This window comes from Triticum urartu, chromosome 3A (assembly GCF_056163025.1).
Source record: "Triticum urartu cultivar PI428250 chromosome 3A, HENAU_Tu73, whole genome shotgun sequence".
NCBI classification, from domain to species: Eukaryota; Viridiplantae; Streptophyta; class Magnoliopsida; order Poales; family Poaceae; genus Triticum; species Triticum urartu.
The window spans coordinates 533,116,513-533,140,413 of NC_141875.1; the positions used below are offsets into that span (position 1 = coordinate 533,116,513).

Sequence of the window (23,901 nt, forward strand, 5' to 3'; positions counted from 1 at the left end):
GATGACATATTGCTGATCGGAAATGATACTGAATTTTTGAATAGCATAAAAGGATACTTGAGTAAGATTTTTTCAGTGAAAGACCTTGGTGAAGCTGCTTATATATTGGGCCTCAAGATCTATAGAGATAGATCAAGATGCTTAATTGGACTTTCACAAAGCACATACCTTGATAAAGTTTTGAAGAAGTTCAAAATTGATCAAGCAAAGAAAGGGTTCTTGCCTGTGTTACAAGGTGTGAAGTTGAGTCAGACTCAATGCTCGACCACTACAGAAGATATAGAGAAAATGAAAGTCATTCCCTATGCTTCAGCCATAGGATCTATCATGTATGTAATGTTGTGTACCAGACCTGATGTGTGCCTTGCAATTTGTTTAACAGGGAGGTACCAAAGTAATCCAGGAGTGGATCACTGACAGCGGTCAAGAACATCTTGAAATACCTGAAAAGGACTAAGGATATGTTTCTCATTTATGGAGGTGACAAAGAGCTCGTCGTAAAAAGTTACGTCGATGCAAGCTTTGACACTGATCCAGATGACTCTAAGTCACAAACCGGACACATGATTTTATTAAATGGTGGAGCTGTCAGTTGGTGCAGTTCCAAGCAGAGCGTCGTGGCGGGATCTACATGTGAAGTGGAGTACATAGATGTTTCGAAAGCAACAAATGAAGGAGTCTGGATGAAGGAGTTCATATCTGATCTAGGTGTCATACCTAGTGCATCGGGTCCAATGAAAATCTTTTGTGACAATACTGGAGAAATTGCCTTGGCAAAAGAATCCAGATTTCACGTGAGAACCAAGCACATCAAGAGACGCTTCAATTCCATCCGCGATCAAGTCAAGGAGGGAGACATAGAGATTTGCAAGATCCATACGGATCTGAATGTTGTAGACCCGTTGACTAAGCCCCTCTCACGAGCAAAACATGATCAGCACCAAGACTCCATGGGTGTTAGAATCAATACAATATAAACTAGATTATTGACTCTAGTGCAAGTGGGAGCCTGAAGGAAATATGCCCAGATGCAATAATAAAGTTGTTATTTATATTTCCTTATATCATGATAAATGTTTATTTTCATGCTAGAATTTTATTAACCGGAAACTTAGTACATGTGTGAATACATAGACAAACAGAGTGTCACTAGTATGCCTCTACTTGACTAGCTCGTTGATCAAAGATGGTTAAGTTTCCAAGCCATGGACAAAGAGTTGTCATTTGATGAACGGGATCACGTCATTAGAGAATGATGTGATTGACTTGACCCATCCATTAGCTTAGCACGATGATTGTTTAGTTTACTGCTATTGCTTTCTCCATAACTTATACATGTTCCTATGACTATGAGATTATGCAACTCCCGAATACCGTAGGAACACTTAGTGTGCTATCAAACATCACAACGTAACTGGGTGACTATAAAGATGCTCTATAGGTGTCTCCAATGGTGTTTGTTGAGTTGGCATAGATCGAGATTAGGATTTGTCACTCCGTGTATCGGAGAGGTATCTCTGGGCCCTCTCGGTAATGCACATCACTATAAGCCTTGCAAGGAATGTAACTAATGAGTTAGTTACGGGATGTAGCATTACGAAACGAGTAAAGAGATTTGCCGGTAATGAGATTGAACTAGGTATGATGATACCGACGATCGAGTCTCGGGCAAGTAACATAATGATGACAATGGGAACAACGTATGTTGTTATGCGGTTTGACTGATAAAGATCTTCGTAGAATATGTAGGAACCAATATGAGCATCCAGGTTCCTCTATTGGTTATTGACCGGAGATGAGTCTCGGTCATGTCTACATAGTTCTACTGAAGGTTGTTCGGAGTCCCGGATGTGATCACGGGCATGACGAGGAGTCTCGAAATGGTCGAGACGTAAATATCTATATATTGGATGACTATGTTTGGACATCGGAATGGTTCCGGGCGAGTTCGGGCATTTACCGGAGTACCGGGAGGTCACCGGAACCCCCCGAGAAGTATATGGGCCTTATTGGGCCATAGTGGGAGAGAGGAGAAGGAAGCCTAGGAGGGGCGTTCCCCCAAGCCCAATCCGAATTGGGTGGGGGGCGGCCCCCGTTTCCTTCCTCCTTCCTTCCCCTTCCTTCCTCTCCTAGCCCAACTAGGGAGGGGGGGGGGGAATCCTACACCCGGTGGGAGTAGGACTCCTCCAGGGCGCGCCATAGAGGGCCGGCCCTCCTCCCTCCTCCACTCCTTTATATACGGGGGAGGGGGCACCCCATAGACACACAAATTGACAATTGTCTTAGCCGTGTGCGCTGCCCCCCTCCACCATAATCCACCTCGGTCATATCGTAGCGGTGCTTAGGCGAAGCCCTGTTCCGGTACCCCGTCGTGATGACAAAATTCTCCCCCGACACTCAGATGGATCTAGAGTTCGTGGGACGTCACTGAGCTGAACATGTTTAGATCGCGGAGGTGTCGGACCTTAGGTGCTAGGATCAGTCGGATCGTGAAGACGTTCGACTACATCAACCGCGTTGTCATAACGCTTCCACTTACGGTCTACAAGGGTATGTGGACAACACTCTTCCCATCTCATTGCTATGCATCACCATGATAGATCTTGCGTGTGCGTAGATTTTTTTTTGAAATTACTGCGTTCCCCAACACATTGTCCCGTGAGGAAATAAAAAAAGAGAGAAAGGCCAAAAAAAGAGAAGGCCCAAAAAATGAGAGAAAAACAGAGAAGGGGCAATGTTACTATCCTTTTTCCACACTTGTGCTTCAAAGTAGCACCATGATCTTCATGATAGAGAGTCTCTTATTTTGTCACTTTCATATACTAGTTGGAATTTTCAATATAGAACTTGGCTTGTATATTCCAACAATGGGCTTCCTTAAAATGCCCTAGGTCTTCGTGAGCAAGCAAGTTGGATGCACACCCACTTAGTTTCTTTTGTTGAGCTTTCATACATTTATAGCTCTAGTGCATCCGTTGCATGGCAATCCCTACTCCTCGCATTGACATCAATTGATGGGAATCTCCATAGCCCGTTGATTAGCCGCGTCAATGTGAGACTTTCTCCTTTTTTGTCTTCTCCACATAACCTCCATCATCATATTCTATTCCACCCATAGTGCTATGTCCATGGCTTGCGCTCATGTATTGCGTGAAAGTTGAAAAGGTTTGAGAATACTAAAGTACGAAACAATTTCTTGGCTTGACATCAGGGTTGTGCATGATGGGAGCATTTTGTGTGGCGAAAATGAAGCATGGCCAAACTATATGATTTGTAGGGATGAGCTTTCTTTGGCTATGTTATTTTGAGAAGACATAATTGCTTGGTTAGTATGCTTGAAGTATTATTGTTTTTATGTCAATATTAAACTTTTGTCTTGAATCTTTCAGATCTGAATATTCATGCCACAATAAAGAAAATTACATTGAAAATTATGTTAGGTAGCATTCCACATCAAAAATTCTGTTTTTATCATTTACCTACTCGAGGACGAGCAGGAATTAAGCTTGGGGAGGCTTGATGTGTCTACAACGTATCTATAATTTTTGATTGTTCCATGCTATTATATTATCTGTTTTGGATGTTTAATGGGCTTTAATATGCACTTTTATATTATTTTTGGGACTAACCTATTAACCGAAGGCCCAGTGCAAATTGTTGTTTTTTTCCTATTTCAGTGTTTCGCAGAAAAGGAATATCAAACGGAATCCAAACGGAACGAAACCTTCGCGAGGATCTTTCTTGGAACAAACGCAACCCAGGAGACTTGGAGTACAAGTTTGGAAGTCCGTGAACCTTCCACAAGGCAGGGGCGCGCCCAGGGGGTAGGCGCGCCCCCCACCCTCGTGGGCCCCATGGAGCTCCACCAACGTACTTCTTTCGCCTATATATACCCATGTACCCTAAAAACATCTAGGATAGCCACGAAATCACTTTTCCACTGCCGCAACCTTCTGTACCCGTGAGATCCCATCTGGGGGCCTTTTCCGGTGATCTGCCGGAGGGGGATTCGATCACGGAGGGCTTCTACATCAACACCATAGCCTCTCCGATGATGTGTGAGTAGTTTACCACAGACCTTCGGGTCCATAGTTATTAGCTAGATGGCTTCTTCTCTCTCTTTGGTTCTCAATACAAAGTTCTCCTCGATGTTCTTGGAGATCTATTCGATGTAATACTCTTTTGCGGTGTGTTTGCCGAAATCCGATGAATTGTGGGTTTATGAATTTGATTATCTATGAATATTATTTGGTTCTTCTATGAATTCTTATATGCATGATTTGACATCTTTGCAAGTCTCTTCGAATTATCGGTTTAGTTTGTCCTACTAGATTGATCTTTCTTGCAATGGGAGAAGTGCTTAGCTTTGGGTTCAATCTTGCGGTGTCCTTTCCCAGTGACAGCAGGGGAAACAAGGCACGTATTGTATTGTTGCCATCGAGGATAAAAAGATGGGTTTTATATCATATTTCTTGAGTTTATCCCTCTACATCATGTCATCTTTCCTAATGCGTTACTCTATTCTTATGAACTTAATACTCTAGATGCATGCTGGATAGCGGTCGATGTGTGGAGTAATAGTAGTAGATGCAGAATCGTTTCGGTCTACTTGACACGGACGTGATGCCTATATTCATGATCATTGCCTTAGATATCATCATAACTATGCACTTTTCTATCAATTGCTCGGCAGTAATTTGTTCACCCACCGTAATATATGCTATCTTGAGAGAAGCCACTAGTGAAACCTATGGCCCCGGGTCTACTTTACATCATATAAGTTTCCGATCTATAATTCTAGTTTACTATTTATTTTGCAATATTTATTTTCCAATATATACAAAAGAATACCAAAATTATTTATCTTATTATCTTTATCATATCTCACTTTTGCAAGTGGCCATGAAGGGATTGACAACCCCTTTATCACGTTGGTTTCAAGGTTCTTGATTGTTTGTGCAGGTACTAGGCGACTTGCGTGTAGTCTCCTACTGGATTGATACCTTGGTTCTCAAAAACTGAGGGAAATACTTACGCTACTTTGCTGCATCACCCTTTCCTCTTCAAGGGAAAACCAACGCATGCTCAAGAGGTAGCAATACCCAATCGTCTTGTTTGGGTATTCTATGAAGACATAATTTTCCGCTTTGGGTTCGTGCTTTTCTGGCCGAAGCCTATCGACATAAGCATCGTAGCCCCAAACCTTAAGAAACAACAACTTAGGTTTCTTGCCAAACCATTGTTCATACGGTGTCGTCTCCACGGACTTAGACGGTGCCCTATTTAAAGTGAATGTAATTTTCTCTAATGCATAACTCCAAATGATAGCGGTAGATCGGTAAGAGGCATCATAGATCACACCATATCCAATTCGGTGTGATTACGACGTTCGGAAACACCATTACGCTATGGTGTTCCAGGTGGCGTCAACTGTGAAACGACTCCACTTTGTCTTTAGTGATTGCCAAACTCATAACTCAGATACTCTCCCCTTGATCAGATCGTAAGAACTTGATCTTCTTGTTATGATGATTCTCAACTTCACTCTGAAATTGCTTGAACTTTTCAAACGTTTCAGACTTATGCTTCATTAAGTAAATATACCCATATCTACTCAATTCATCAGTGAAGGTGAGAAAATAATGATATCCACCGCGTGCATCAACACTCATCGGACCGCACACATCAGCATGTGTGATTTCCAACAAGTCACTTGCTCATTCCATTGTTCTAGAAAACGGGGTTTTAGTCATCTTTCCTATGAGGCATGGTTCGCATGTGTCAGGTGATTCAAAATCAAGTGACTCCAAAAGTCCATTAGTATGGAGGTCCTTCATGCGCTTTACACCAATATGACCTAAGCGGCAGTGCCACAAGAAAGTGGTACTATCATTATCAACTCTACATCTTTTGGCATCAATGTTATGACCATGTGTATCACTACAATCGAGATTCAATAAACCATTCACATTGGGTGCATGACCATAGAAGGTATTATTCATGTAAACAGAATAACCACTATTCTCTGACTTCAATGAATAACCGTATTGCAATACACATGATCTAATCATGTTCATGCTCAACGAGACACCAATACAAACAACATTTATCTGGGTTCAACACTAATCCGGAAGGAAGAGGGAGCGTGCGATGGTGATCATATCATCCTTGGAAACACTTCCAACACACATCGTGACCTCGCCCTTAGCTAGTCTCAGTTTATTCCATAGCTTTTGTTTTGAATTACCAATATTAGCAACTGTACCGGTATCTGATACCCATGTGCTACTAGGAGTAGTAGTAAGGTACACATCAATAACACATATATCAAATATACTTTTGTTGAAGTTGCCAGCCTTCTTATCTACCAAGTATTTGAGGCAGTTCCGCTACCAGTGACCGTTCCCCTAATAGAAGCACTTCGTCTCGGGTTTGGGTTCTTGGGTTTCTTCATCGGAGCGGCAACTGGCTTGCCATTCATGAAGTTTCCCTTATTGCCCTTGCCCTTCTTTGAAACCAGTGGTCTTGTTAACCAACAATACTTGATGCTCCTTCTTGATTTCTACCTTTACGGCCTTAAGCACGACGAACAGCTCTGGGATCATCTTCCCTTGCATGTTATAGTTCATCATGAAACTCTAGCAGCTTGGTGATAGTGACTGGAGAACTTTTGTCAATCACTCTCTTATCTGGAAGATTAACTCTCACTTGATTCAAGTGATTGAAGTACCCAGACATTCTGAGCACATGATCACTGGCTGAGCTATTCTCCTCCATCTTGTAGGCAAAGATCTTGTCAGAGGTCTCAAACCTCTCAACACGGGCATGAGCCTAAAATACCAACTTCAGCTCTTGGAACATCTCATATGTTCCATGGCATTCAAAACTCTTTTGGAGCCCTGGCTCTAAGCCGTAAATCATGGCGCACTAAACTATCAGGTAGTCATCAGAACATGTCTGCCAGATGTTCACAACATCCACAGACGACGCCAGAGGGGTTGGCACACCGAGCGGTGCATCAAGGCCAGAAGCCTGTTGTGTAGCAGTGAGGACAATCCTCAGACTACGGCCCTAGTCCGCACAATTGCTTACAATATCTTTCAACTTAGTCTTTCTCTAGGAGCGTATTAAAACAAGGAGCTAAATCGCGAGCTATTAATCCACAACATAATTTGCAAAGACAATTTAACTATGTCCATGATAATTAAGTTCATCTAATCAAATTATTTAATGAACTCCCACTCAGATAGACATCCCTCTAGTCATCTAAGTGATACATGATCCGAATCGACTAGGCCGTTGTCGGTGTCAAAACCGGCGGATCTCGGGTAGGGTGTCCTGAACTGTGCGTCTAGGATCGATGGTAACAGGAGACGGGGGACACAATGTTTACTCAGGTTTGGGGCCTCTCTATGGAGGTAATACTCTACTTCCTACTTGATTGATCTTGATGAATATGGGTATTACAAGAGTTGATCTACCATGAGATCGTAATGGCTAAACCCTAAAAGTCTAGCCTGACTATGATTATGAGGATCTATCTACGGACCTAGCCCTCCGGTTTATATAGACACAGGAGGGATCTAGGGTTACACAAGGTCGGTTACAGAGAAATGAATCTTCATAGTTGGTTGCCAAGCTTGCCTTCCATGCCACGGAGAGTCCCATCCGGACACGGGTAGAGTCTTCGGTCTATGTATCTTTACGGCCCATCAGTCCAGCACATATCCAATAGGTCGGACACCCGAGGACCCCTTAGTCCAGGACTCCCTCAGTATCCCCTGAACCAGGCTTCAATGACGAGGTGTCCGGCGCGCAGATTGTCTTCTGCATTGTAAGGAGGGTTCCCCTTTCCGAATACTCCAAGATAGTCTTCGGATAAAATGAATGTGTCCGGATTTGCAATGCAAATACCACACACAACTACAGAGAATATAATATTTCATGAGTCCCATATGCTGACAACTTTTGTAACATGACATCACGTTTGCCCGGTCGTTATTTCGAACCGTTTCCTGTTCCATGTTTCGAGGCGTGGTTTCTATTGGCACGTTCTGTCGAAGCAGAGACCGTGTCCCCTTATTGCGGGATCCTCATTAATACGAGCATGGGTAACCCAACTGTTCTACTAGAAAGATTCCTTAGGAACAGGCAGGTTTTCAGGCTTAGGAGGAGGCGTTCAATACACGCTGCCTTTATAAAGGAACCAAGGGTCGTCCTTTTACGCCAAACCTCTCCTCAACCTCTCCAACCTCGAGTTCTAGCACCCAAGGTTCGACTTCATTGCTTCAAGCTTCCCCATCATGTCCGGACCCAGACCTCAAGGCCGATGGGTGGCTTCCTCCGTCACGGGAGAGGAACGGGGTATGTGTAAAACACCCTTGTTCGCTTACGGTTTAGGGTTGGCCTCACTTGAGTACTACGCGATAATGTCGTCCTTCAAGCCCGAGCTGCCCGACAGGGGCAACATCTAAAATGTATGTTTTTTTGCAGCTCAGCGCACAATCCTTCTCAACAATCATCTTCCTCGAGAGATCTTCTCCCAGAGATGATGGAAAGCGAGACGCCTCCACCAGTCTCCTCGCCCAATAAGGCGGATGACTTCGAGGTGTCGTCCCAGAGGGTCTCTCCTGATCCGCAAGTGATGCGAGGGGTGACGAAAACACAAACCGAAGATGAGACTTCGGTAGCCCAAGGTCCAGGGACCGACAATAAAGGCCCCGGATTGCCTGGCTTTCAGCCGGAGACAAATCTAGGGGCGAATGAACGGATCCCCTTGAAGGGGGGTCGTGCTACGACAGCTGCTTCCGAAGATACAGAAACGCCAGATATATTGACGAACATGCTGCGACAGGCGTCCGTCTCCGAAGACCATCATACCTTGATGGATACGGTGGTTAAAAAGGTCCTGTCCACAAAAGCGGATTGAATGAGGCCTTCACGAGCCTGCTAAGAGGTTTTGAGGTTTGTGCTGTAATGCTTTAAATTGTGTTTTATTCACAAAATACTCCTATGTATGGATAGTAGCCCCTGAGACTCTGATAGGCTTCCCAAGGGAGGCAATCAGAGGATCAAAAATATTTATCCAGGAAATAATCTGACTACTTGGAACATAGGCTGTGACCTCCCCTACAACTGCCCGATCCGCAGAGGTTGCGGATCTGCAGCGGAAGATTGATGAGGCGGATGATGATATCATGCTGATCAACAAGCGTCTTGAGGAGGCGCAAGGTATGTTTTTGGGTCAGCTAGCATATTTGTGCATGATAACCTGAGCATGAAGCTGGAATTGTATACTGAGACATGCATAACTACAAATGGTGCTACTGTGGTGGAGGCCCTTCGAGCTGAGCTTGTCCTTGCCAAGGAGCAAACCCGGATGAGTAATTTGGCTGCCCATAAGGCGGCTGAAGAGTTAGAAACCGAACAGTCTGTTCGGCGCCAGTGTGAGGAAAGAATTACTACCATGGCGTGCAAGCTGGAGGAGACCGCCGTCCAGTGCGAATTCCTCGAGAAGGATAACAAGGCCAAAGTGGCCGATCTCGACAAGGCCTTACAAGAGGCGCAAGAAGCACGATCTGAGTCTAGAGCGGCTCGGGAAGAGATCCGGCAAGTTGGGGAGATAGCGGCTGGTAAGCCTTTCTTATTACAGACGAAGTTCAGCGATCCGAAGTATTCCCCACTTAACCAAATGTGGAGTTCTCCAGACACCTTTTTGGACCTGCCGAAGAGTGCCTCCGACGCGGCGCAGTTTTACCAAGTGCGGGAAGGGTGTGCCACGGAGAAGCTTCTTTGGTCATAGTTCAGCGCGCCAAAGCGTCAGTTGTTACTAAATGAGCAGATGGCCCAGTGGACCGAGCTCCACAGGATATCTGGTTCCGCCATGAAGGACATCATAGTCCGGCTATGGCCTACTGAGCCCATTCCGAATAGCTACTTTGGTTTGGTACAAAGGCTTGTGGATGCGGTGCCGCGTATCGACGCCGTTAAGCATTCAACGTGCATTGAAGGTGCACGGATGGCCTTTGCCCGTGTCAAAACATATTGGGCCAAGATGAAGGCCACTGACGTTGCAGCGAGGAGTCCCCTCAAGGGTAATGACCATCACGCACCCGAACACTATTTCGAGGACGTCTTAGAGGGTGCCCTCTTGATAGAGGGTCAATGCTCGAAAGATATGATATTTGAGTGAAATGTATTGAATTGTAAAAGACAATATGATGATAATGTTATGATTTTTGCTTGAAAGCTTTTGGCTCCTCCTGTGCGGCCGTTTTCACATAATCTAAAAGTTTTCCAGTCGTCGGCTTCAGCCCCCATGTGGAAAATACGGGGGTGTTCGGAAAAGCACATGATCACTCTTAACCCAACGTCTTGGTCCATGAAGGAGGTGTCAATGCGGTGAACGAGGCAATAGGACTATAGGGCGTTAACAATTTCACTTAGCCATAGGAGTTTTATGGTGGGTCTACGATATAAACTCTGGTATGTACGCCGTTATCCCAATGTGGTGCCTTTACATGTATGACCTGAATAAAGGTCCTTCGTGTAATACAAAGGGAATCGCGAAAGATTCCGATAGGTCGCCGAGTGGTTGACCATCTCTCGCCGCATCATAACAGTCAGTTTTCGGCTTTCTCTACTGAGGTGCTCGTCTAGGTAAACCAGGGGACAATCGCAGTAGTTCTCCCTTTACTACCTTAGCTGATAGAGCGGAACGTAAGGTAGCAAGCACAGGAGCCGGGCAACCCAACTATCGACCCAAGACATGATTCGGAGCTAATGCATATAAGGCCAAACTCGCGACGCCGAAGTATGCTATAAAGCTGTTCAGACTTATTGGCAATTTAGTTTGTTCCCATATCGAGCCCCTAGCGGGGCGTGTGAAATAACACAAGGAGAAAAATACAATATTTTAGCGAAAAGTGAATACGGGATATAGATTATATTCACTAGAACTTGAGTGACATGCCAATCATTGTTTCGTATATAATAATGCCACGACCCTGGCTATTTGACATGCCAAGGGTCGATGGCTGAGGAGGAAGGCACCTTTCAGGCTCGCAAAATAGAGAGTACTGTCTAAAAGAAATTGTTTTGGACCTCCTGTCGCATGTCTGCGCCGCCTTTCCTCGATGAAGGGGATCCTTAAAGGGAGTAACTTTTGGATGAATGTACAAACCGGAACTCCGATGGAGTCGGTGAGATGACCAGCCTGCGATTCACCTATTATAAAGGATAATAAAAAAGAAAAAGTGGTCACAAAAGAATTGAAAAAGAAGGGGGTTATAGAAGTACTTGTAGGCCCGTCCGTATTGTGCCTCCGCCGATGCCCATGGTATTTTAAGTGCATAGTTATGTATATACGGTATGGATTTCACAGGTGTATAAGGCGGACGGCGGAGGCCGAACTACTAGTCCAGCTCCATAATTGGTCGGTCCTGCTGAATGGAGACCGGCGGCTTAATGACCGACAAGGTACGCGGTTTAATAAGGCCGACTTGTACTCCGGCTGGAGGGAACGTAGTATGATACTCAGTCCGGAGGGCGTACGTCTCATGCTCCTCTATAGGGTCGTGTGTTATGTATACCATGTTCACTATTTTTACCTCAGGGGGAAATTGCTTCTGACCCCCGGTATTTGGGTGGTGAATCTCTTCATCATCGCTGTCACTGGGCGGTCTTTTCCCCTTGTGTTCGGCGTTGAGCTTGCCGGCCTGCTTGAAGACCCAACAACTTTTGTTGGTGTGATTAGCTGGTTTATCGGGGTTGCCATGAATCTGGCAGGGTCGATCCAATATCTTGTCTAAGGTGGATTGTTCGTCTTTGTTTGCCTTGAATGGCTTTTTCCGTTGACCGGGTTTGGGGCCACTGAATCCGGCATTGACCGCTGTGTCGCGTGTTCTCTCATTATCATTGCGATGTTTGTGTTTGCTGCGTCGAGGTTTGCCATTGCCGTTTCGGACTTCGGAAGTGCCCGGATCGTTGGTGTTGTTGCTTCTACGAGCGCGCCAGCTGTCTTGTTCCGTGCAAAAGCGGGTCATCAGAGTGGTAAGGGCTGACATGGATTTTGGTTTTTCTTGACCGATGTGGCGGGCGAGCCACTTGTCCCGTACGCTGTGTTTGAAGGCTGTTAGGGCTTCCGCGTCCGGACAATCGACGATTTGGTTCTTTTTAATTAAGAACCTAGTCCAGACCTTCCTGGCTGATTCTCTGGGCTGTTGAACTATGTGGCTTAAGTCATCGGCGTCTGGTGGCCGGACATATGTTCCTTGGAAGTTGTCGCGGAAGGCGTCTTCCAAATCCTCCCAGCCGCTAATGGAATTTTTGGGCAGACTGTTTAACTAGTGCCGAGCTGGACCTTTGAGTTTTAACGGGAGGCATTTGATGGCATGAAGGTCGTCACCGCGGGCCATATGGATATGGAGAAGGAAATCCTCAACCATACCGCAGGGTCAGTTGTTCCATCATATGATTCGATATTTATGGGTTTAAACCCATCTAGGAATTCGTGTTCCATTACTTCATCTATGAAGCAAAGGGTGTGCGGCGCCTCTATGTTGGGCCACATTGCGACGTAGCTCCGATGGAGTCAGTCTACGGTTTTTGGCCCGGGAGTGACTAGGCTTCTTACGTCCGACTAGATAGCCGTCGTCGCATGTCGGAGCACGTCTTCGTGATCCGTAGATCGATTTGGTATGTCCTATTTTGTTGTCCAGGTCTTGTCGAAGGTCATATGTATGACCTCGAGCTGTTTTGCCTCTGCCTTTATGATGAGGCGGGGGTGGCTGGTGTTCGGCTTGAGTTGCCGCTTTATCCTGACCACGCGGTGGTCAGTCAGCCGCATTGCGCGATGATGGTATGTGCTCCAGCGCCTCATCGTCGAACTGAAGCAGTAATTTGCGCTTCGGGTAGCTTTTGGCTGGGCGCTTGAGGCCGTGTTCTTTGGCTGCCAGGACATCAGTCCATCTATCGTTGAGCAGATATTGGTCAGCTTGAAACTGCTGCTGCTTCTTTTTCAGGCTCCTTGCAGTGGCTATTAGCCGGCGTTTAAAGCGCTCCTGCTCCTGAGGTTCCTTAGGCATGATGAAATCCTTGCTGCCGAGGCTCGCCTCATCCTCGGAGAGTGCAAGATAATTACTGTTCTCTGAGTCTTCGTACATGGCCTGTCCATCAGGGCTAACTTTCACGTCTTCCCGTTCTTTTTGTACAGCAGTTGCATCGACGGGGTCTTTGTTGTCTTCGGCACCTTCCGGAGTGTTATTTTCCTCTGTGCCAGTATCGCCGTCTATTCCATGACGTGACTTAGAGCGGCGCCGCTGACGTCGGCATTTTGGTTGTATCACAGGAGGTTCGTCCTCAACTAGATCTTCTTTCTCATCGTCGTTAGTTCTTTTAGGTGTATCCACCATGCATGTACACGTCATAGGAAGAGGTAGCCATCTAGCGTTCGGTAAACGGCGGGTCTTAGCCTGGCTCCTCATCGGCATCATCGTCCATACCGTCGATGTCTTCACAGCCGTAGTCGAGCATGTCGCTTAAGTCTTCGACAGTGTGTATGAAGTGGGCGGTGGGTGGGAAGCAAAATTCTCCATTATCAATCTCCAGTTCGAACCGGATACAGTTCGGCTGCGAGCCCCCCGCTAAGGATAGTGCTCTTAATGAGTTTAGCACATCGCCCAAGGGCGAGTGTTGGAAGATGTCTGTGGAGCTGAATTTGACGATCGATGACCGATCAAGCTCGATGTACGCGGATGCACAAGGTTCGGAACCTGTAGCCTAAGACGAGTCCGTGGCTCCGGTGACATAGATGTCACTTGAAGTTAAGTCTGTGTGTGGATCCAACGCCGCTGAGTCTGCGGCTTCCGCGGCAGGGTTGAGCTTCCCGTCTTCGGATGGCGCGATCTGCTCCGGATCTATGGCTAGAGAAGCTACAGGTACTATCTCCTGCATATGGACCGATAACAGATTTATGTCATGTTCATCGTGGTGGCAGGGAGCGGCTGCCGTGGTCTCGAATCCATCGAAGATCAAGTCTCCACGGATATCTGCGACGTAGTTCAAGCTTCCAAATCTGACCTGGTGGCCAGGGGCATAGCTTTCGATCTGCTCCAGATGGCCAAGCGAGTTGGTCCGCAGTGCGAAGTTGCCGAACATGAAGATCTGTCTGGGGAGGAAGACTTCCCCTTGGACAGCATCGTTGTAGATTATTGAAGGAGCCATCAAACCTTTTGAGGATGACACAGTGGAACTCTCAATGAAAGCACCAATGTTGGTGTCAAAACCGGCGGATCTCGGGTAGGGGGTCCCGAACTGTGCGTCTAGGATCAATGGTAACAGGAGATGGGGGACACAATGTTTACCCAGGTTCGGGCCCTCTCTATGGAGGTAATACTCTACTTCCTGCTTGATTGATCTTGAGGCCTTGTTCGGCACTGGTGTTTTTACACACACACCCCCCCACGGGCTAGGGGATTAGAGGGGATTTGGTGATCCCATCCCCTCCACCAAATCCCCTCAATTCCCCAATAATCCCCACCCCCATAATTCCCTGCGTTTGGTACAACATCCTGATAAGATGATGAAAATTAAAAATCTAATCTTTTTGCATCCGTTGGCTGGGATAAGATGGTGCAAAATAAAATCCAACTTTTATAGCTTAAACATAGCAAGAAAAACTTGCTAAAACCCATACACAATCCATCACAACTAGCATCTTACTATCAAATGGACAATAATGAGGAATACGAATATTACAAAATAGTGCAAATATATCAGGAATTGCACAATTCATGAACAGAATAGCAGGTCCTTAAATAATTCCATCACAACTAGCTTCTGGGGTGGCAGCTCTTTCCTTTCCTACTATCTGGTTCTTGGAGGTGGCAGACAAGACTCAAAATAACTCTGCAAAAAAGCAACGATCTTGAGCCCACATGAAAAAAGAGGCAAAAAATACTACTACAAGTGTTATCGACCATAGGAACTTCAGTGTACATGCGAAGATCAGTCAACTATCTGAGATATATTCCAGAGAAGTTTCTGAGAAAAAGGGGCAGAAGCATTATTTAGCTCTACTTTGCAGTGCTTGAAGTTGCAACGAGATATCAAATTAAACACTAGCTTACCAACTAACTCAACCAAAGTGGGAACAACTAAGAGCTCAAATCTTGAACATACCTCATGGGAACATTTGACTCCGGAGCCACATAACAGCGGTCTCTTTATCATCATCAGCGGCATTTATGAAAATTTCACGGTTTGCAGCATCCTTGAAGACATTGAACGCCTTGATATTCTCTGTGCGGGTGACAACCTCCATTGTTTTGAGCACATCCATGCACTTGGTGATAGAGAAGTCGTCTAATTTTGTTGCCTCTGCCCTTTCATTGTCCAAGTATGCAGCTTCATCATCTACTTGCCTTTTCTTCAGCTCTATGTACTTCTCCAATGCTCCGGCAATCACATCTCCACTGTTCTTGGGCTTCTCCTTCTTGGGCTTCTTTTGGGGCATCTTTCCTGAACCAGCCATGGTACGACCCCCTTCTTCAATTGGATTGACATCCTCCTTCCTATGAGCAGCATCCATTTGATCTAGAATTTGCAATTCGTCATCATCATTTTGCAATTGATTCATCATCTCCAAGTCATCGGTTTCTTTTACTTCCTCGACCTCTCTTTCATCTTCAAAGCCTTCACCAATTTGTCATGATTTTCCAATGGATGTGAAATTATAGGTACCCTCGGCTGTATGCCCTGCAAAATGCATGTAAGTAACCAAGCAAGAGGCAACCGAGTGAGAGGTAGCAACAGAAGTTGGTAAACTTACCATTGTACAGTTCTCCTAGCAAGTCAAAGTGAGGAAAAGATTTCTTCTTGCGAATTTCCCAACATTTGGATATGACTATAAAGAACCAGAGTAATAGATGAGTATTAACATGGTACAAATTGTAGCCATATCAAAAGGTGGAATTAAATAACTTACAATAAGCAGATTGTCCCAAAGGTCGGTTGATGTCTACTAGACAACCTTCTTCTTGTAGATGTTGTTGGGCCTCCAAGTGGAGAGGTTTGTAGGACAGTAGCAAATTTCCCTGTAGTGGATGACCTAAGGTTTATCAATCCATAGGAGGCATAGGATGAAGATGGTCTCTCTCAAGCAACCCTGCAACCAAATAACAAAGAGTCTCTTGTGTCCCCAACACACCCAATACAATGGTAAATTGTATAGGTGCACTAGTTTGGCGAAGAGATGGTGATACAAGTGGTATATGGATGGTAGATAAAGGTTTTTGTAATCTAAAAATATAAAAACAGCAAGGTAACTAATGATAAAAGTGAGCGTAAACGGTATTGAGATGCGTTGAAACAAGGCCTAGGGTTCATACTTTCACTAGTGCAAGTTCCCTCAACAATAATAACATAATTGGATCACATAACTATCCCTCAACATGCAACAAAGAGTCACTCCAAACTCACTAATAGCGGAGAACAAACGAAGAGATTATGGTAGGGTACGAAACCACCTCAAAGTTATTTCTTTCCAATCAATCCGTTGGGCTATTCCTATAAGTGTCACGAACAGCCCTGGAGTTCATACTAGAATAACACCTTAAGACACAAATCAACCAAAACTCTAATGTCACCTCAAGTATCCGTGGGTATGATTATACGATATGCATCACACAATCTCAGATTCATCTATTCAACCAACACATAGAACCTCAAAGAGTGCCCCAAAGATTCTACCGGAGAGTCAAGACGAAAACGTGTGCCAACCCCTATGCATAGGTTCATGGGCGAAACCCGCAAGTTGATCACCAAAACATACATCATGTGGATTAATAGAACAACCCATTGTCACCATGGTTATCCCACGCAAGACATACATCAAGTGTTCTCAAATACTTAAAGACTCAATCCGATAAGATAACTTCAAAGGGAAAACTCAATCCATTACAAGAGAGTAGAGGGGGAGAAACATCATAGGATCCAAATATAATAGCAAAGCTCACGATACATCAAGATCATAACACCTCAAGAACACGAGAGACAGAGAGAGATCAAACACATAGCTACTGGTACATACCCTCAGCCCCGAGGGAGAACTACTCCCTCCTCGTCATGGAGAGCACCGGGATGATGAAGATGGCCCCCGGAGAAGGATTCCCCCTCCGACAAGGTGCCGGAACGGGTCTAGATTGGTTTTCGGTGGCTACGGAGGCTTCTGGCGGCGGAACTCCTGATCTATTGTGCTCCTCGAAGTTTTTAGGGTATATGGGTATATATATATAGGAGGAAGAAATACGTCAGGGGAGCCACGAGGGGCCCACGAGGGTGGAGGGCGCGCCCCCTGCCTCGTGCCTTCCTCGTTGCTTCCCTTACGTACACCCCAAGTCTTCTGGGTTGCTTCCGTTCCAAAAATAACTCTCCCGAAGGTTTCATTCCGTTTGGACTCCGTTTGATATTCCTTTTCTGCGAAACACTGAAACAAGGAAAAAACAGAAACTGGCACTGGGCTCTGGGTTAATAGGTTAGTCCCAAAAATAATATAAAAGTGTTTAATAAGTCCCATAAACATCCAAAACAGATAATATAATAGCACGGAACAATAAAAAATTACAGATACATTGGAGACGTATAATCGGTGTCGGCTTCTATCATGCATCTTTTGTCGTCCCAGCCAACACCGCTTTGCTTTCGAGCTTCTTTTAGCATCCTATATTCCCTTTTGAGCTCCTTCTCCTTATCCTGAATTTGAAGCTTCGAGAACTTCGCTTGTTTATGTTTGGCATGGAATTTTGTCACCATCAAGTTCCAAGTTTCCTTGCTCCATCCATTTTGTCCTCGGTGGTAAGGAGTATCGTGCTCCTGAAGTATCTCCACCAAACATTTTTCAAGTCCTAAACTCCATTGTGCTCTTTGTTTCACAACTACACAAGCCAATTAGAGTACAAGGCTATGAATGGTGTTTGACAAGTTCAGATTCAGATCAAATGGCTACATGCATGAAAATACTTGTGACATGAAACATGCTAGTACAACAATGCTACTGTTCTTGTAGTGAAAAACAAGTCGAAGATGAGAAACAAGAATACCTTTTGGTGAACTCCTTTTGGTAACCTTTGGTGAATCCTTTTTAGCACCAAGAACACCTTTCTTTTTTAGTATGGCAGCAACTTGTGCCAAGTCGAATTTGGGAGATCCTTTTGCATACATATCTGTTTAGATAAAACAAATTAACACACAAAATAAAGACAATTAATCGGTTGAATTAGAAAGAGTCAATCACATCCACAAACTTACAAAGAGTTAGTTATGCTAGAAATGATTCCACTTTTGCATTGCAATTTCATCTCTCAAAGCGTTGCCTTGGGTGTTGTTCCCTTGGTAGTTATCATTGCCATTAGGTACATTGACAAAATCAGCCAGAGGTATGTTATCTGGTTGGTTGTCAAGCCATTCCTCATCACCGGCATGCTTTTTGATGATGTTATGGAAGATAGCGGGAGCTGCTGGAATCCTCGCTTGGTTCCTAATTGAATGTAGTGTCCCAACATTGAGAATCGGGAATCGCTTCTTAAGAACTCCTAGGGTCCTTTCTACATGATTTCGCAACACGGCGTGCCGAAGATTGTATAATTCTTTGTGGTTCTATAGACGATGGTGGCCATGTCCAAATTCATTCAAGTGATACCTCACACCCCGATACGGTGCAAGGAAGGATATGGTGTTTGCGTAACCACCATTGACGAGGTAAAACTTCCCATTAGGTACTTTAAATCCAGAGTTAATGGCAGACCGAAGAACCCTAGCATCTGTTGCTGACCCCTCCCAGCCACATGATATAAATGTGATCTTCAAGTCAAAGTCACATGCAATCATTATGTTTTGGCTCAGGGTGCCCTTTCTATTCCGAAATGGGTGGCACTCTCAGGTGTAATGGTAATAGGAACATGGGATCCATCAATAGCACCTATACAATTCTGAAAAAAATAGACTGCAAATTAATTTTTGAAATTTTAATGAAGAAAGATAAGGTATTCTTTTTAAGTGTCAAGATAAGAACCTTGAAGTATGGATAGAATCGTTCATCGGTAGCAATTATTGGATGAGGTTCGTCAATGCGCGGAGGCTCCACAAAGCGAGTACATAGGGCAGGGATGATATCAAAGAACTCGTTGATGTACTCATGAAAGGTGGATCTACTATGTCTGAATTCTAGTTGCAAATCTTCATATGATGAATTATGTGAGAACATGTACATGAAGAATGCTAACTTCTCCTCCACCTTGAGCCTTGTGTCTTTTATCAATTCTTTCCTTCTAAGATATGATGCTAAAGACTTAAAGATGTATGGTTCCATCCTAAAAGCTACCAAGCAATTCTTCACGTGTCCTTCAAGAAGTTCGTCAACACGCTCCTTGCCATAAAGGATTGAGCTATGCCTTTGTCTTTTTTCACCCTATCCTCTACTGTCCACTAAGTACGAGTGCAATAATGGAAGAATGAAAAGGACCATCTCATCATCATCTTCCTCTCTTCTCTTCCTAATACGGTCTAGACCCCGTGACTTCATTTCAAAACTAACACCGAGCAATCAAGGAACAATGCCAGGAATTAGAGAGCAAACAAGAATTAGAGAGCTAACAAGTCATAGTAAATACAAGTCATACCAAACTTTGGCGTCTTAACGGGATCCCACGAAGGCAACGGCTCGTCCACTCCCACTATAAACCAAGGCTCAAGTACCTATAGAAAACAAATCAGTTGGTCTAAGGGTTAGATAACCCAAGGACAGCTATCCAAGGACAGCTACAAATTGGAAAATGTAAATTCAAAATAAATCAAAGTAACTCTTTTCTAAAAAACAGTATAACACTCTTTTGCAATATCAAATAATTACAGTTTCATGGACATGACTAAACTTGTGAACAGATCAGTTTTTCCTCTGTTGTAAAGATGTCACTTAGCAGTATGGACAAAAAGCAAGCAGCTGAATCTATTCTATGTACTGAAACAACAGATAATAATGATGATCTTGATGTAAGTACTTATAGTTAGAGATTAGTTTCTGGATTTCTATACACATTGATTGACAATGATTGATGTTTCGAAAAGAAAACTACACACATTTCTATACATGACCAAAAGCAATAAAATCATTCAGTGATCGATGTTTCGCAACGTTGGACAGTGCCAGAAAATGGTATGAACAGATTACTAGATGCAAACATCATCTTCATTTACATATTGATTGACTTGGATAGTACTCCATCAATCTGAACTATATTCATATTTTACTCAAAATTATTCAGACTACTTGGTAAAAGTGTGAAAGACACGCTTCCCCAACAGGAAAAGGAGCGAGCTGCATGTACGGAAAACTATATTCACATTTTAGTCTAAATTACACAGACTACTTGGTAAGATAAAAACCATATCCACATCGGGAAAAAAAAAGTACATCTTAGAATAGAAGCTGCAGATCAGAGCTAGCACCAAGCAAGCATATTAACCTTACAACCTACACTTTCACATCCAGTGCACAACTATCTTAGCCTACAAGTTGCAGATCAAATCTTGTAATCTTGTAAGCTGTCCAGTAAACAAATCACATCTTCATAGCACCAAGCAACCCTAGAGAAAGGGGATGAGAGGGGAGGGATGAGGAGGAATCAGTCCTTACCGGCGAAAACGCCAGGTTACCGGAAGGATATGGAGTTCTGGACGTCGGAGGCGACAGGGGCTGAGGCGCGCGTGTATGGCGGCAGCAATGACGTGGACGAAGACAGCGGCAATGAAGTGGACGAAGACGGCGGCAGGACCGGCGGATGGTTTGGCTCGGCTTGAACGGAGTCGACGAAGGGCGGAGGGCCGAGGGGCCGGACGGCGGAGGGCGGACGGCGGACAGATGAGGGGGCAGAGGGCAGAGGGTGTGGCGCCATCACGGTCGGGGAAGAATTTCTCGAGGGGAGGCTCGTGTCTGCTCTCACACCGGTATTGAGGGTTTCCCCGTGTAATTTTGGGGATGGGCCGGCCCAATACCGGGGTATCGAACGGTCTGTGGTGAATTTCGGGGATTTCTATATTGGGACGGGAAAATACCCTTTAAAACGTGGAGATACTCTAGTGCCGAACGAGGCCTGATGAATATGAGTATTACAAGAGTTGATCTACCACGAGATCGTAATGGCTAAACCCTAAAAGTCTAGCCTGACTATGATTATGAGGATCTATCTACGAACCTAGCCCTTCGGTTTATATAGACACAAGAGGGATCTAGGGTTACACAAGGTCGGTTACAGAAAAACGAATCTTCATAGTTGGTCGCCAAGCTTGCCTTCCACGCCAAGGAGAGTCCCATCTGGACACGGGTAGAGTCTTTGGTCTTTGTATCTTTACAGCCCATCAGTCCGGCCCATATCCAATAGGTCGGACACCTGAGGACCCCTTAGTCCAGGACTCCCTCAGCCGTGTCCGATCATCACGTGAGACAGACTAGTCATCAACGGTGAACATCTCCATGTTGATCGTATCTACTATACGACTCATGTTCGACCTTTTTGTCTCTTGTGTTCCGAGGCCATGTCTGTACATGCTAGGCTCGTCAAGTCAACCTAAATGTTTCGCATGTGTAAATCTGGCTTACACCTGTTTTATGCGAACGTTAGAATCTATCACACCTGATCATCATTTGGTGCTTCTAAACAACGAACCTTCGCAACGGTGCATAGTTAGGGGGAACACATTTCTTGAAATTTTTAGTGAGGGATCATCTTATTTATGCTACCGTCGTTCTAAGCAAATAAGATGTAACCATGAAAAACATCACATGAAAATCATAAAGTGGCATGAAATGGCCAATATCATCTTGCGCCTTTGATCTCCATCTTCGAGGCGCGGCATGATCACCTACGTCACCGGCATGACACCATGATCTCCATCATCGTGTCTTCATGAAGCTGTCTCGCCAACTATTACTTCTACTACTATGGCTAACGGTTAGCAATGAATTAAAGTAATTACATGGCATTTTTCATTGACACACAGGTCATACAATAAATTAAGACAACTCCTATGGCTCCTGTCAGTTGTCATACTCATCGACATGCAAGTCATGATTCCTGTTACAAGAACATGATCAATCTCATACATCACATATATATAATTCATCACATCCTTTTGGCCATATCACATCACATAGCATACCCTACAAAAATAAGTTAGACGTCCTCTAATTGTTGTTGCATGTTTTACGTGGTTGCTATGGGTTTCTAGCAAGAACGTTTCTTACCTACGCAAAAGCCACAACGATGATATGCCAATTGCTATTTACCCTTCATAAGGCCCTCTTCATCGAATCTGATCCGACTAAAGTGGGAGAGACAGACACCTGCTAGCCACCTTATGCATCAAGTGCATGTCTGTCGGTGGAACCAGTCTCACGTAAGAGTACGTGTAAGGTCGGTCCGGGCCACTTCATCCCACAATGCCGCTGAATCAAGATAAGACTAGTAACGGTAAGCAAATTGACCAAATCATCGCCCACAACTACTTTGTGTTCTACTCGTGCATAGAATCTACGCATAGACCTAGCTCATGGTGCCACTGTTGGGGAACATAGTAATAATTCAAAATTTTCCTACATGTCACCAAGATCAATCTAGGAGATGATAGCAACGAGAGAGAAGGAGTGCATCTTCATACCCTTGAAGATCGATAAGCAGAAGCGTTATAAGAATACGGTTGATGGAGTCGTACTCGCGGCGATTCAAATCACGGAAGATCCGATCCAAGCGTCGAACGGACGGTTCCTACGCATTCAGCACACATAAAGCCCGGGGATGTCTCTTCCTTCTTGATCCAGCAAGGGGAGAGGAGAAGTTGAGGGAGAACTCCGGCAACACGACGGCGTGGTGGCGGTGGAGCTCGTGGTTCTCCGGCAAAGCTTCGCTAAGCACCACGGAGGAGGAGGAGGAGGTGTTGGAGGAGGAAGGGGCTGCGACGGGGAAGGGGTGCGGCTGCCCTCTCTCTCCCTCACTATATATAGGGGGAAGGGGGGAGGAGGAGGCACCCTAGGGTTTCCCTAGGGGAGGGGCGGCGGCCACAGGGGAAACCCTAGATGGGTTTGGGCGCCCCACCCCTAGGAAACTTGCCCTCTCCCCAAGCCGGGAGGGGCGGATGCCCTAGGGGAGGCGCCCCCACCTCTCCAAGTTACGTGAGATGGGGTGGGAGGGGCGCACAACCCCTTAGTGGGTTGGTGTGCACCCTCCCCTTGGCCCATAAGGGGCCTCCGAAACTCCTTTCGGTCACGCTGGTCGTCACCCGGTACTCCCAGAACAATTCCGGACTCCAATACCCTTCGTCCAATATATCAATCTTCACTTCCGGACCTTTCCAGATTTCCTCGTCACGTCTGGGATCTCATCCGGGACTCCGAACAACCTTCAGTAACCACATACTATTCCCATTACAACTCTAGCGTCACTGAACCTTAAGTGTGCAGACATGACCGAGACATCTCTCCGGCCAATAACCAACAACGGGATTTGGATATCCATGTTGGCTCCCACATGTTCCACGATGATCTCATCGGATGAACCACGATGTCGAGGATTCAATCAATCCCGTATACAATTCCCTTTGTCCATCGGTATGTTAGTTGCCTGAGATTCGATCGTCGGTATCCCCATACCTCGTTCAATCTCGTTACCGACAAGTCTCTTTACTCGTTTCGTAATGCATGATCCCATGGCTAACTCCTTAGTCACATTGAGCTCATTATGATGATGCATTACCGAGTGGGCCCAGAGATACCTCTGCATGATACGGAGTGACAAATCCCAGTCTCGATTCGTGCCAACCCAACACAAACTTTCGGAGATACCTGTAGTGCAC

At 45.1% G+C, this 23,901-nt stretch overlaps 1 protein-coding gene and 1 pseudogene across 1 annotated transcript; both read right to left on the reverse strand.

Annotated features, from left to right (window-relative positions):
* Positions 1-15,181: 15,181 nt before the first annotated feature.
* On the reverse strand, positions 15,182-18,219 carry LOC147980395 (uncharacterized). Its single transcript, XM_087515594.1, has 6 exons — positions 18,099-18,219; positions 17,624-17,933; positions 16,601-16,611; positions 15,830-15,904; positions 15,712-15,756; positions 15,182-15,594 (listed from the first exon to the last, which is right to left on the reverse strand). The coding sequence occupies exons 1-6, from the start codon at positions 18,217-18,219 to the stop codon at positions 15,182-15,184; spliced, it is 975 nt and encodes a 324-aa protein (XP_087371720.1).
* Positions 18,220-18,312: 93 nt separating this feature from the next.
* LOC147980396 (uncharacterized) lies at positions 18,313-19,632 on the reverse strand (annotated as a pseudogene).
* Positions 19,633-23,901: the final 4,269 nt, after the last annotated feature.

What these genes read in the sequence shown, in the direction of transcription:
- LOC147980395 (XM_087515594.1), bottom strand. Translation starts at nt 18,219, where the DNA reads ATGTATGCAAAAGGATCTCCCAAATTCGACTTGGCACAAGTTGCTGCC. An exon ending in CAAAAGGAGTTCACCAAAAG is followed by an intron (nt 17,934 to 18,098) that starts GTATTCTTGTTT and finishes TGGCTTGTGTAG; the next exon opens with TTGTGAAACAAAGAGCACAA. An exon ending in TTTCACATCCATTGGAAAAT is followed by an intron (nt 15,595 to 15,711) that starts CATGACAAATTG and finishes TGCAAATTCTAG; the next exon opens with ATCAAATGGATGCTGCTCAT.